The following is a 14,731-nucleotide window of genomic DNA, read 5'->3' as shown; positions in this document are numbered from 1 at the left end:
GGGTTCATATTAATCCAGACATGCCCCGACACTGAACATCCAGGGTTAACTGAGTTCACGGCTGTGAGCAGCTTGCAAGCTGCCTTTCACCATGGGCTGAATATTGACCCCTAATTGTACGCCCTCCAAAAACAGGGAAGCACGTAGAGGGGCATAATCGAACGGGGCGCCCAAGTTTTCCTGAGGGCATCCTCGCAGGACGTCCCCGCAAAGGGGCAGGGAAACCCGTATTATCGAAACAAGATGGGCGGCCATCTTTTGTTTCGATAATATGGTCGGGGACGCCCAAATCTCAACATTTAGGTCGACCTTAGAGATGGTCGTCCCCGATTTTCAGTGGTAATGGAAACCGAGGATGCCCATCTTAGAAACGACCAAATCCAAGCCATTTGGTCATGGGAGGAGCCAGCATTCATAGTGCACTGGTCCCCCTCACATGCCAGGACACCAATCGGGCACCCTAGGGGGCACTGCAGTGGACTTCAGAAAAAGCTTCCAGGCGCATAGCTCTTTTACCTTATTTATTTATTTGTTACATTTGTATCCCACATTTTCCCACCTATTTGCAGGCTCAATGTGGCTTACATAGCGCCATGGGGCGAAAGCCTCCTCCGGTGAATATAGAGTGATGTTATTTTAAATGAAATAGATATATACAGACACATTAGGGAAACATAGAGAGGGAGGTTATATAAAGTTCATTAAGTTCTTAACAAGTTTGGGTTTCTTTGAGTTGCTGGAATCAGGTAATTAAGTTGTATAAAGTTATATAAAATTCATTAAGTTCATAACAAGTTTGAGTTTCTTTGAGTTGCTGAATTCAGGTAATTAAGTTGTGTGCTGAGCCCCCCAAAACCCACGACCCACAACTGTACAGCACTACAATAGCCCTTAGGGATGAATGGTGGCACCTAGATGTGGGTACAGTGGGTTTGTGGTGGGTTTTGGAGGGCTCACATTTGCCACCACAAGTATAACAGGTAGGGGGGGTGGGCCTGGGCCCGCCTGCCTGAAATGCACTGCAGTACCCACTAAAACTGCTCCAGGGATCTGCATACTGCTGTCATGGAGCTGGGTATGATATTTGAGGCTGGAAAAATATTTTTAAATTTTTATTTTTAAGGTGGAAGGGTGTTAGTGACCACTGGGGGGGGGGAGTAAGGGGAGGTCATCCCCGATTCTCTCTAGTGGTCATCTGGTCAGAGCACATTTTTATGGCTTGGTTCTAAAAAAAAAAAAAGGACCAAGTAAAGTCGGCCAAGTGTTCGTCAGGGACGTCCTTCTTTTTTCCATTATCGGCCGAGGACTGCTATGTGTTAAGCATGCCCCAGTCCTGCCTTCGCTATTCTTCTGACACGCCCCCGTGAAATTTGGTCGTCCCCGCGACGGAAAGCAGTTGGGGATGCCCAAAATCGGCTTTCGATGATGCCGATTTGGACGACCCTGGGAGAAGGACACCTATCTCCCAATTTGTGTCAAAAGATGGGCGCCCTTCTCTTTCGAAAATAAGCCTGCTAGTGTACCTGAATGTAACTCAGCTTGAGCTACTACTGAAAAACATGTGTGCTAAAATCCAAAATAAATTAAACAAGCCTAAGGCAGAGCTCTAAATGAATGCACTTTGCCTCCAGCAAATCCAAAGAAAATCCATCACTAAAATCACACCACATCCTTAGGGGTCTCTGGCATAACCATTGCAGCCATCCTAGCAGAGCATGCAGTAGTAAAATGGTTTACAAATCCTTGCTATACTAAAGATGCATGGTTCTGTTCCAAGAAACATTCTGGTCTTGTGAGGGTTTCAAAGGTATTCTTACAGAAGTAACCTGTACAAATGTAAGACAGATTCAGTAAGGTTGGTATTAGGCACATTTTGGTAGCAATATAAAGAGGAGGGCTGGGGCTTAATTTCTTTCCAAATCATATCAATAAGCATGTACTGATTAAAGCTTCTGCTGAAGTGCTTTACACCATTGTCACTTCATTTAGGTTTGTTTAAACATCCTTTACTACCAATAGCCATTGGGCATTTTCGAAAGGACGTCCAAGTCAGAATAGAGACATCCACTTCATAATGTCCAAAACAGATGTCCATCTCACGTGTATTTTCCAATAGGAAATATGTCTGAATTTTCTGTTCAGAAATATGTCAGGTTTTTCTGTTTAAAAATATTTGAAATGGGCATTCGTGTTTCTGGGACGTCCAGCATGAACAGCCATTTTACAAACTGGAATGTCCAAGATATGAATGGTAAACATGCAGGGACAATTACATCTGTCTGGCAGCATTCTCTGAAGAATGGTTACACAGATGTCCCTAAAGAGTAGGGGGCAGCCTAGTGGTTAGTGTAGTGGACTTTAAACCAAGGGACCCAGGTTCAAATTTTGTAATTGTGAGCCCTCCAGGACCAGAAAGATGCCTACTGTACCTGAATGTACACCACTTCAATAGCCTTCAGGCTTCCAGGTGGCTTATATATTTCAGTACAGTGGGTATTTTTCTGTTTCTGAAGGGCTCACAAAAAAAAAAGAGTTAAAGTAGGATTTGAACCTGGGTGCATAGGTTTAAAGTCCCCTGCACTCAGTGGTGTGCTGGTAAATTTTTAACAACAGGCTCTGTCCCCGGTCCACCTCTGCGCCCCCTCCCAAATTGCAGAGCTGGCTATACCCAGGGAGAGAGCTGGGTGGAGGGGTCATGCATTACTCTGGGAAATGTTTTTTTTATTTTTAAATGCTTCCAGGTTCCAATCTAATTCAAGTTTAACGTGGGATAAAATGCCTTAAATAAGTAAATAGACAGAAACTCTGAACATTGAGAACCTGATTCCTATAACATGATATCTGTTTTAGAAGCCCATTACCAGGAGAAAAAAAAAATCTGCAGGGTTAAATGTCATAAATAAATAAATAAATAGATAGATAGAAACTCTAAATGCTGAGCACTTGATCCTTATAATGACATCTGTTTTAATGGCCCTTTACCAGGAGAAAAAAGATCTCTGCACAAATATAATACATGCTAGGGTGTCCGTATAACCAGCCCCTCTAAATGACACACTGAATATGATTGATAACAAATTACTACTCTATCTATGAAAAGTTATTCCATTACTATACTTCCTCTGACCTCTGTGTACATCTGTATGCTGCCAAAGCTGGCATGTTTGAAAATATAAGAGAGATTGAATTAAAATGCTACCAACAATAAAGAACGACAACCTAGATGCAGCAGCTCATAAGTTTGCTTGATTTTGTTTTCAGTTTAACGGCGAAGACAGCTGCGCGGGAAGGGGAAACAGACTAACGTAAATAGCTTCAACTTTTTTTTTTTTTACTTCATGCTGTCTTCATTCAAACCCAGCATCATCTCCCTCCTGCTGCTCCTCTGCCTACCTCTCTCTCAGCTTCCATTCCCTCTGGCCATTATTCAAACATTACTTGTTCTAGCAGCTGTAACAGGAGACACTGCCTGATCCACCCCGAGCCTGTCTCTGCCCAGTGAGTGTACAGCCCAGCTGATGCAACTTGCTGTGGGTGGGATCTAGCAGAGAAAAGGCTCCGGGTTGGTCAGGCAGTGGTGAGGGGGGGGATGATGATCCTAAGGGATGACATGATGAGGTATGCTGGGAGCCTATAGGAGGGTGGGGGCTTGGGGAGGAGGGAGAGAGGAGGAGAAAAAAAAACAGATGCTTGTGTGCTTGCTGTCTGACTCGAACAACCAGCTCGCAAAAATCATTAAAATTTATCAAGGGGCTCGTGCGAGCCGGCTCCAGCACACCACTGCCTGCACTAACCACTAGGCTACTTTTTAAACCTGTTTCCTAGTTTATGAAAAATGCCCATAATACCTAATGCTGTCATAGAGCTTGGTATCCACTTTCAGTTTCACTTTCAAGGGAGAGGGAGGGGGACAGCAACCACTGGAGGACTCTGGAGGTGTCGTGCCTTCATCTTTTCAGTGGTCAGCTTCTCAATCAAAGCACCTATGTACCCTGGACATGACTGAAACAGGACTTAGGAAGTCCTTCTTTTTAGGCTTGGATGTTTCTTTCCCGTTTGATGATAGTTGTTGGACATCCTGATTTTAGGCCCTTCGTAGTCTTGCCCCCAACATGCTCCCTTGTTATTTGGATGTACTGCAGTGTTGGATGTCCCTTTTCTGCCTTTTCAAAATTGTGATTTGAATGTTTCAAGCACCTGGACAACCATTTATAGATTTTGTGATGTCCATATGTTTTGAAAATAAGCTCCATGGAATGCTATTCTCATATATGAAAATAGACCAAACATAGCTAAGAAAGTGTGTTAAGATTTGTGGTTAACACAACTTAACGCAAGGTTATTCCATGCATTAATTGGGAATCTAATGTGCCACTTTAAAAAAAATTGTTTTCATTTTTTTTTTTTAAGATCGTGCACTAATGTTGTAATTAGCTTGCTGTACCTGTTTAACAAATGCTTAAAATAAGTCAAAGGAGGTCAACAATGTGTTTTGGTTCTTCATAGAAATAGTGTTGCTAGCTACATTTATAGAGTTGATCTAAAAAATAATAATTTTTGTACTTTTTGCAACTTAGGCAATGATATGTAACACCTTTTTACTTTTTCTTTTAAGTCATTGAAGTACTCTTTCCAAACAAAAGACCGCTTATGTTTTGTGATGGAATATGTTAATGGAGGAGAGGTAAGTTTAAAAAAACAAATTAAAAATATATATTGCAGCAATGTTGTTTCATTGTGTAATTTAAGATTTCTGTAGAACTGTAATTTTACATTTTCTACTCTCATTAACTAGTTTTCATACTGTTTTGTTCAGGTTGCATTTTTTTTTAGGACAAGCAGGATAGCAAGTTTTCACAAGTGGGTGGTATCATACGGTATTGGAAAGTTTCTCATAGCTTTTGAAACATGATAGAGCTTTAATCTGGACCATGATTTGTAGCACTTCCCACACTACAGCATCATGCAGGGACACCTCAGTTGTCATTTTTTCCACAAAGCCTATAAGGCACATCACCTCTCTGTGGTTTTCAGTCAGTCTGAATACTTTTTTTCTGCAAATTCATGTGTGGATGAAAGTCAAAATAGGAACATTCAGAAATGAACATCCATTTTCAAATTGAAACGTCTAAATTTTGAACGGGGGAAAACAATGGACATGGATGCCTGGCAACATTCTTAGAAAATCGTCACACAGATGCCTAGTGGTTAGTGCAATGGACTGTAAACCAAGGAATCCAGGTTCAAATCCCACTTTAAGTCTTTGTTTTTGTCATTCTGAGCCCTCCAGGAAGAGTAAAATAACTATTGTGCCTGAATGCACACCACTTCAATAGCCTTCAGGCTTGCAGGGAGGGGTCTTATATATTTAGGTATAATAGGTATTTCTGTGTTTCTGAAGGGCTTCCAAATATTTTTTAAAAAGTTGATATGGGATTTAAATCTGGGTCCCTTGGTTTGCAGTTCGGTACTAACCACTAGACTACTCCTCAGACCTGCTTCCTGCTGTGTTGAGAATGCCCATAATGCCTGAAGCTGTCATAGAGCCTGAGTAGCGTACCTCAGTGACATTTGTCAGAACTCATTTGCATATTTTTGTTAGGTGGCCACACACAGTTCCAGTTGCGTCAGCCAACCAGACTTAAGGATCCATTCAAGGCACGTCCACTCTATGTCCAAGCCATGCCTACTCCTCACCTGCCCTGCCCATTTGATGCCACTGGATGTGTTGACATAACCCCAATACTAACCTCAACTAATTTGCCCCAAACCCCGTCCCTTTTTTTCATAGCCCCGCCCCAATCCTTGTCCCATTCAGTGATGTCATTCCACACATGCCATGCCCCTTTTCAAGATGGCGAAGAGTACTGGACACCCTGACCTCGTTTCCTGTTTCACACTATTCATTGCCTTCTTGGAAGAGTCATGTGACAGGATGTGATGTCAACTGCCCCTACAAAATATAGAACAGGAAAAGTTCTCTACGATGACGAATCACAGAAGGCAAAAGTAGAGACTAATAGACGATTCACCACTGGAGACGTGAGAGATAACGACCCGACACAGGCCGTGTTTCGAAGCTAAAAAGCGTCTGCATCAGGGGTCAATAAATACACCAAGTAATGAATGCAAAACGAAGAGTCCTACTTGTATATGTGTTGTCAACTCACTGATCACGTAGCACCAAACAGAATATGCTGGATACAAACTATCAGATAGTTTGTATCCAGCATATTCTGTTTGGTGCTACGTGATCAGTGAGTTGACAACACATATACAAGTAGGACTCTTCGTTTTGCATTCATTACTTGGTGTATTTATTGACCCCTGATGCAGACGCTTTTTAGCGTCGAAACACGGCCTGTGTCGGGTCGTTATCTCTGATATAATAAAGACTGTTGGACTCACGTCTCCAGTGGTGAATTGTCTATTAGTCTCTACTTTTGCCTTCTGTCAACTGCCCCTACACCACCTCCTATAGTCCCGAAGGAGCATGCACAATTTGTTTTATCTCTTTCCTGAAACAATTTCTTTTTTTTTTTTTAATCCATTCATTACCCAGCTGTTTTTTTCAGCCCTCTATTTTTTCCACAACATGTGGCAACAGGACAGAAGTCTGTTACAGCCAAAATATTCATTCACAGACACAAGGGCATCACTTACTTCCCTCTCTGCCTGACCGCTGCCTGCTTGGGTGGGATGGGAAGGGGAAGGGGCTGCAGGTAGTCTTTATTGAAGGAACTCCTGTACAAGCTCGTCTGTGTTTTGTTAGACTTGTGCTGAAGCCTCTGGAACTATAAGGGGTAGTATCAGGGTGATGTACTTCACTTCCTGTCATGTGATATCCAAAATAACAGTGTCTGGGGCAGGGCTACACAAAATCCTACACATCTGGGACTTCCAAATATCAGACGAACCCAAGACACGCATCAAGGGCCACACACTTGACCTGATAGCGTACAGACTTGCGACAAACCAGAACTTTAAAATATAGAACCAACAATGGACAGAAACTCCATGGTCTGACCACTTCAGACTGAACATGACCCTGTACTGGAAAGAGCAACAAATCAACCCTACAGAACCCAAAACCCTCCACAAATCACGAGGAAAGGTCAACGCAACCAAATTCTAGTCCATCATATATGACGACCAATGGTCACCACCAACTGAGTCCACAGATTTCTTAACAGAATGGGACAAAAGATGTACCACCGTACTAAACACAGTTGCTTCCACAAAATCCAAAATCATACAAAAAAGAAAAACCATTCCATGGTACAATGAAGACCTGAAACGACTAAAAACTCAATGCAGAAAACATGAACAGATATGGAAAAAAACCAAAAATGAAACCACTGTCGGCACATGGAGAGCAGCACAAAGAAAGTACAAAAACAAAATTAGACAGGCCAAGAGAAAGTACTACAAAGATCAGGTAGGACCAGACTACTCAAACACAAAGAAACTCTACAAACTTGTAAACAACCTACTAAATGCCAAATCCATAATTACAGGAAATGATGAACCTCCACCAGCATAAGCACTGGCCAAATACTTCAAGGAGAAAATTCTCAACATATGAAAAAACCTACTTCAGGCAAATACTAACCTTGAAAACCTACTAGATGTACTCGACCACCCCCCAGATGAAACTCCAGCAGATCGAACATGGACAACCTTCACAAAAATAACCATCAAAACAGTCACACAAGCGATAAAAAAAATTCTCACCAGCACACTGCATCCTTGATATGTGCCCCAACTACTTAATGTAAGCTCCACCCACATGCTTCACAGATCAACTCACCTCCCATCTAAACTTCATGTTCCAAGAAGGCAAATTCCCATGTGAAAAAGGAAACATAATACACCAATCCCGAAAGGTACAAAAAAATCCATAAAAGATACTACTGACTACAGACCGATAGCAGCAATACCACTACTGACCAAAATAATGGAAGGAATTGCAGCCAATCAACTAACCAACTACAACAAATTCTCAGTACTACATGAATCCCAATCATGTTTCAGACCCCACCATAGCACAGAAATGGTACTAATCACACTACTCACCAAATTCAAGAAATCTCAATTGGGAAAACGTCCTCTACTACAATTCGACATGTCTAGTGCCTTCGACATGGTAGACCACACTAGCTTACAAAGAATCCTCAACAAAATAGGAATAGGAGGAGAAGTACTCGAGTGGTTCAAAGGATTTCTAACCACCAGATCCTACCAAGTGAAATCAAACTCAGTCTCCAACCAATGGAAAGTGGAATGCGGAGTCCCCCAGGGCTTCCCACTTTGACCAATACTCTTCAACGTAATGATGATCCCTCTTGCACTTTTACTACCCAATAAAGGCTTCAACCCAGTCATATATGCCAATGATAATAACCATATTTATCCCTTTCAAGAAAGACATATCCAATATCGCCACCAAAATCACTGACAGCATAAACACCTTGGAGACCTGGGCATCAACCTTCAAACTGAAGCTAAACAGGGAAAAAACACATTGCCTAATACTAATATCATCATACAACACCGAACGATTCACACCGATCAACATCATGGGAACGACACTTTCCCAGAATGTTATCCAGTTCCTAACAAGTCTAAATCCCTCATTTCTGCACCATTGTCTCAACCATGCATTGAGACTTTGGAGTGCTGCTTGCATCTTGGGTCCTGTGCATAGAACGGAGCATTTCCGTAAATGATTCCCTGGAGTATCTGGACTTTAGCATTCTATCTAAGAGCCTAAATTTGGCTTACAGAACCTCCCTCCCACATTGTCCTATGTCATCGGTACTCACATGTACCAAGACAGCTGGATCCTCCCCAGCACTATCTAAAATACTATCTAGGTGATGCATGAAGTCCGCCATCTTCGTACCAGGCATGCAAGTGATCAGGCGATCCTCACATCCACTAGCCACTCAGCTATCTACATGCCTATTGATTGAATCACCAACTACAACATCTTTCCTGACCCTTTCCTCCTGAGCAGAAACTCCTGGAGAGACATCCTTGGTGCACAAAGATATTATATCCCCTAGTGGGCAGGTCATGGCTACAGGGTTATGTCTTACTTCACCAGGGTCTTACTTCACCTTTTAGGAAACCTCTCCCCTCCAAGGCAGTACAGGGGCTGCTATATTGGAAGTGAGACTTTTCTACAACATACCTGTAGGTCTCCTCTGTGTACCTCTCTTATCTCCCTCCATCTGCTACTCTAGCCTCAAGAAAACAGATTCTTTCTCTGAGAGCTAGGAGACCTTTGTATCAAGCACACATATATAACCTCTTGCCAACTGGGAGATAATCATACATGTAACACTCAATGCAAAAGACTGGATAGCATTCCTCTCGCTGCTTGGACTGCTGTCTGCATCTTAATATTATTGAGTTGTTTAATTAAAACTTTTTAAGGTACTACAGATACTGTAATCTCAATGAAAAAGTAGGTAACAAATCCAGTCAACGCTCAGGTTCAACTGTCAATTCTGACTGTTGTCAGAGCTGCATGAGAGTCTCTTCTCTTCCCCTTATGAGGAGGTCTTGCCAGCGCTTAGAATTAATCGCAGATGCTGAGACTGATTTGGTTTCCGATGATAAACCTGATGCTTGGCCAACTTCTCTCAAATCTTTCCATGCTCATCCAGTCTGGCTTGACAGACAGAGTTCCCTTCACCAGAAAACACAGCACAGCAGTATGGGGAACACCCAGTGGAATTTTATTTGCTCCTTCTGCCCAACCCACTCCTTTGCTAGTGTAAGGGCCAACAGGTCTTAATAAATAAATACTGGTGCATCCTGAAACCTCAAAGAACTGTTGGATCGGGCTTTCTACAGTATTCTTTATCAACATACCACAATATCACAAGGGCAGTTATCAGATAAAACATCCAAGAACCTGTGTGCTCAGTCTAATTCAACATCAGGCGCATTTTCTCCCAAATCCAGCAATTGATGACAGAGTGCCTGCACAAGCTTCCTTACATCATCCTGGTTGTTGTTCTTTTGTACCCCTTGGTTACATAGGTTTTTCCGGCACCCCCTGTTTTCAGTATCATCCATTTTGAATTGTACATCTTCATGTGTGCTTCCAAGGAGGAATATTTACATTGTAGGTGAAGAATTGTTTCACCTTACTCCTAGACTTGTGCTTCCATATCTTCCATTCTCGCCCCAAGATCTCGCATTTCTCTATCTAAGATATCAATCCACATTGCCAACGCACCCCAGCACAGCCTGCAGAGCTTTAAAACAGCATTTAACATCATGGTTCAAGCTTAATAAGGTGACCTACTCCATCTCTCCTTCATCTTCAGAGCAACTGTGAGACATTTTATCTTGCCTCTGGTCTGGGGAACCAGGTTGTGAGACCTGCTGCAAGACCTCATCTCCTCCTGGGTGGTGAAACTGATGGATAGTTTCCTTAATATCTGTAGTTTTAAGTTTTTGGGCCATAATTGTGAGAAGCTACACTGTCTGTCCATAGTGAGTAGATTGTAAGCTCCTTTGAGCAGGGACCGTCCTTCTTTGTTAATTTGTACAGCGCTGCGTAACCCTAGTAGCGCTCTAGAAATGTTAAGTAGTAGTAGTAGTTTCTAAAGTTCCGGAGAAGTTTCAGGAGAAGTCGGAAGCCCCAAATCAGGCAGCCATCCTGGAAGCCAATGTCACTTCCTCTCAGATCTATTGGTCTTTTTATATAAATTTATTTTATTTAAATTTCTGCCAGTGACGCTCTGTAGCCCTGACTTGCTGTCTCAACAGAAGTAAACCTTAATGAAACCATGGTTTACCTTTAGAAGACTGTGGATTCAGCATCCTCTGCGGCACAAGGGCAGTAATTCTTCAAGTAATAAAGAATTCCCCACTTGGTGATACTGACAAGGTCTACAAAACACTGCCCCTCTTCCTCAGTTAATGTCTCTCCAATAGCCAGGGCCACCTTAATAAAGATCCTTCTATAACTAACCAGGGTCACCTTAAGAGCACAGGCCTTGCTACAGGAAGAATTGAGCCAGGTGGGGTGGAGCTAAGAGCGTGTTTAAAGGGAAGGGCCAGACAGAGGTAGAGAAAGCCCAGAGGAGAAGAGGAGAGGCTCTAGTGTGTGCTGAAGACATCCCAATGCTGTGACCGGGCTGAGGTAAGCCCTAGCTGCTAACTTTTTGAACTTTGCAAGTTTTCTGGAGGTCTGGCTGGACTAACTGCTTATGTTATAATTGCTCTTGCTGAAATTTGTTTAAAGGTGCTATTTTTTATTATCAGAACTGTTTTGTATCTGGTGACTCAAGACAAGACCATTAAGGGCTTGTCTGTAGATCCTGGTTCAGGATTTACCGGGAGAACACCATTATGTGGATTTGTGCCTGCCAGAGGGCTAGCAGACATTTTTCAAATTGTCTGATTTGATTTCAGTTTGTAATTACTTTTTTTTTTTTTACCTGTACTTCCTTCTCTTAATATCTGTCCTACCTGCTGAATTTATCTCTATCTAGCCTTAAAAATTATTTTCACTTGCAGGGGTGATGGCCTCTAAGCTACTATAGCTCTAGCTTCATCCTGACTTTATAGTCCCACCCTACCCACCCCTCTCCCACCCACCTCTAGGTTAACTCTCCCTATATAGGAACATCCAGAGACAATGATCTTCAATAAACTCTATATTGGTCAATCCTCCTCATTCGTATCCCTTAACACAGTTCACGTTTTCACACTTATGAATCACATCAACATGACCTTCATTCAAAGCGATACATGTTTGACTTTAGTCCTAAGGCAAACAATCTGGAACCTTAGAGCTTGCCCCATCTATCTTCAAATATCTGCTATGAAAGATGAAATCAACCACCTAAAGAAGGAATTGGTTACAATTAAGGAAGCATCCAGAATTACTCAGTTCCCAGCCAATTTACCACCACCACTGCCACAGAGATTAAAGCAACAGAAGAATAGATTAGTCAAAGTAGGCTCTGGTAGATTATGACCTGTTCGCCACGGGGATAACACAGACGCATTAACCCTCCTAACCATTGCCTTTATATAATTCCTTTGCTGCATTTGGAGTATTATAATGGTCAGAAAAGTGCCAGAGGCAAAGAATGTAACACAATCCAAGAGACACCCCAAAACAATTACAGATCAGAGCAAAGCAGAAAAGTTTTACTGCTAGGAGACTCCATTATCAGTGGCATTAACTTAGGAACACAGTTCAAAGGACCCAACCTTGTGAAGTACCTTCCAGGATCCTCAGCTACCAGAAGTACCAACCAAATACTGAACTTGATCCAAGAGAAGAGTAAGGATTCTAATACTGATGTAATCCACCTGGGGACAAATGACCTGGCCAACAATAACAAGTTTAGAACAACAGAGAGCAATCCAGAAGCTAGGGGAGGGACTGAAATCTTTGATTCACACTGTGGCTTTTTCTGAAGTTATTCCTACATGTGGGAAGGGAGAAGAGAGACTATGTAAAACAGAGGAATTCAATAGGTGGCTCAAAGTTCGGTGTAAGGAAGAAGGTTTCAGATACATAGTGTCACACTAGTGAGGAAAAGTGAGCCCTTGGGCCACTGCCGAGGAGCGGCAGCGGCAGGCAAATCACCCAAACAGGAGGCAAGGCAGACCACAGACAGACGGCCACAGGCCAGACTGGAGCAGCTGGACTGGAACAGAAGCACTAAGCAGAAGCAGGAGAATAGTCCATGAATCAAACAGAGTCTTGGGCAGGCAGCAGACAGGAGAATAAACTAGGAAACAAGCAGAGTCTTGGGTAGGCAGCAGACAGTAAAATAAACCAGGAAACAAGCAGAGTCTTGGGCAGGCAGCAGACAATAGAATAAACCAGGAAACAAGCAGAGTCTTGGGCAGGCAGCAGACAATAGAATAAACCTGGAAACAAGCAGAGTCTTGGGCAGGCAGCAGACAGTAGAATAAACCAGGAAACAAGCAGAGTCTTGGGCAGGCAGCAGATAATAGAATAAACCAGGAAACAAGTAGAGTGTTGGGCAGGCAGCAGACAATAGAATAAACCTGGAAACAAGCAGAGTCTTGGGCAGGCAGCAGACCGTAGAATACACCAGGAAACCAGCAGGGCCAAAGACAGGCAAAGCAAGCTTTCAGGGCAGGAACCGCAACAGACCAACAAGGACAAGAACACAACGCAAGACCTCTGTTGCCAAGGCAAAGCCTGAAAGTTCCCAGGTGCTTAATAAAGGCAACATACAAGGGAGTTCACCAGGTAAGGGTGCTGCTAAGTTCCAAAAATTCCAAGACAGTCTGGAAGGCTTGAAGATCCGGACCGACATGGCTTCTGGAACATGGAAAACAGCAAACAGACAGTCCCTCGCAGCCACCAGGTCTAACCACCAGGTGGCGAGATGCATGAGAGCATGAAACATGGACACAATCGTGACAGTATCTCCCCCTCAAGGTTCCCCCAGTCTCCACGGGTGATTCAGGTCTCCATGGGTAAGAGTGATGAAACCTACGGAGGAGTTTCAAAACATGCTCAGGGGTAGCTGGGCTGGAGCTTGAACAGGAATCAGGACTGGAACCCAGAGTGAACTCAGCATCTTGACTGGACTCGGATCTCAACCTGAACTCAGCATCTTGGCTGGAGTTGGAACTCGACCTGAACTCAGCATCTTGGCTGGAGTTGGAACTCGACCTGAACTCAGCATCTTGGCTGGAGTTAGAACTGGACCTGGACTCAGCATCCTGGCTGGCACTGGAACTCGGCTTGGACTCAGCCTCTTGGCTGGAGCTGGAACTCGGCATGGACTCAGCCTCTTGACTGGAGCTGGAACTCGGCGTGGACTCAGCAGCATGGCTGGAGCTGGAACTCAGCGGGGACTCAGCAACATGGCTGGAACTGGAACTTGGCGTGGACTCAGAAGCATGGCTGGCACTGTCGCTTGGCTTAGACTTAGCCTCATGGCTGGAACTGGAACTCGGCATAGGCTCAGCAACTTGGCCGGAACTGCAACTCGATCCAGACTTGGCATCTTGGCTGGAACTGCAACTCGATCCGGACTCGGCATCTTGGCCGGAACTGCAACTCGATCTGGACTCGGCATCTCGGCCGGAACTGGAACTCGACTTGGACTCAGCATCTCGGCCGGAACTGCAACTCGGAGCAGAATCAGCAGCTTGGCTGGAGCTGGAACTCGGCGTGGACTCAGCAGCTTGGCTGGAGCTGGAACTCAGCTTGGACTCAGCATCTTGGCCGGAACTGGAGCTTGGCTTAGACGTAGCCTCATAGCTGGAACTGGAACTCGGCATAGGCTCAGCATCTAGGCTGGAACTGGACCTCGGAGTGGACTCCGTATCTGGGCTGGAACTGGAACTCGGTCTGGACTCAGCCTCTTGGCTGGATCTGGAACTCGGCGTGAACTCAGCATCTGGGCTGGAGCTGGAACTCGGACTGGACTCAACGTCTGGGCTAGAACTGGCACTCAGAGAAGACTCAGCATCTTGGCTGGAATTGGAACTCGGCGTGGACTCAGCAGCTTGGCTGGAGCTGGAACTCAGCGGACTCAGAGGCTTGGCTGGAGGCGCCACTCGGATGCTGGAATCAGAAGCAATTTGGCGGGAAGCACCCCACAGGCTGGACTCAGCAGTTAGGCTAGAAGTGCCCCTCAGGCTGGACTGCAGGTAAGCCTGGAACTTGGGATTCTCAAGACGCTTTCTTTCAATGGCAGCCTCCAGA

The 14,731-nt window shown here is 44.0% G+C and overlaps 1 protein-coding gene across 1 annotated transcript in view; it reads left to right on the top strand.

Annotated features, from left to right (window-relative positions):
* Positions 1-14,731, top strand: part of AKT3 (AKT serine/threonine kinase 3) — a 559,702-nt gene that overhangs the window by 366,489 nt on the left and 178,482 nt on the right. The window contains exon 8 of the mRNA XM_030196428.1: positions 4,616-4,684. Within this exon, the coding sequence (XP_030052288.1) occupies positions 4,616-4,684 (69 nt within the window). The remainder of the gene's footprint in view (positions 1-4,615; positions 4,685-14,731) is intronic.

Source organism: Microcaecilia unicolor, chromosome 3 (assembly GCF_901765095.1).
Source record: "Microcaecilia unicolor chromosome 3, aMicUni1.1, whole genome shotgun sequence".
NCBI lineage: Eukaryota > Metazoa > Chordata > Amphibia > Gymnophiona > Siphonopidae > Microcaecilia > Microcaecilia unicolor.
This window is presented reverse-complemented; position numbering and strand designations above follow the sequence as displayed.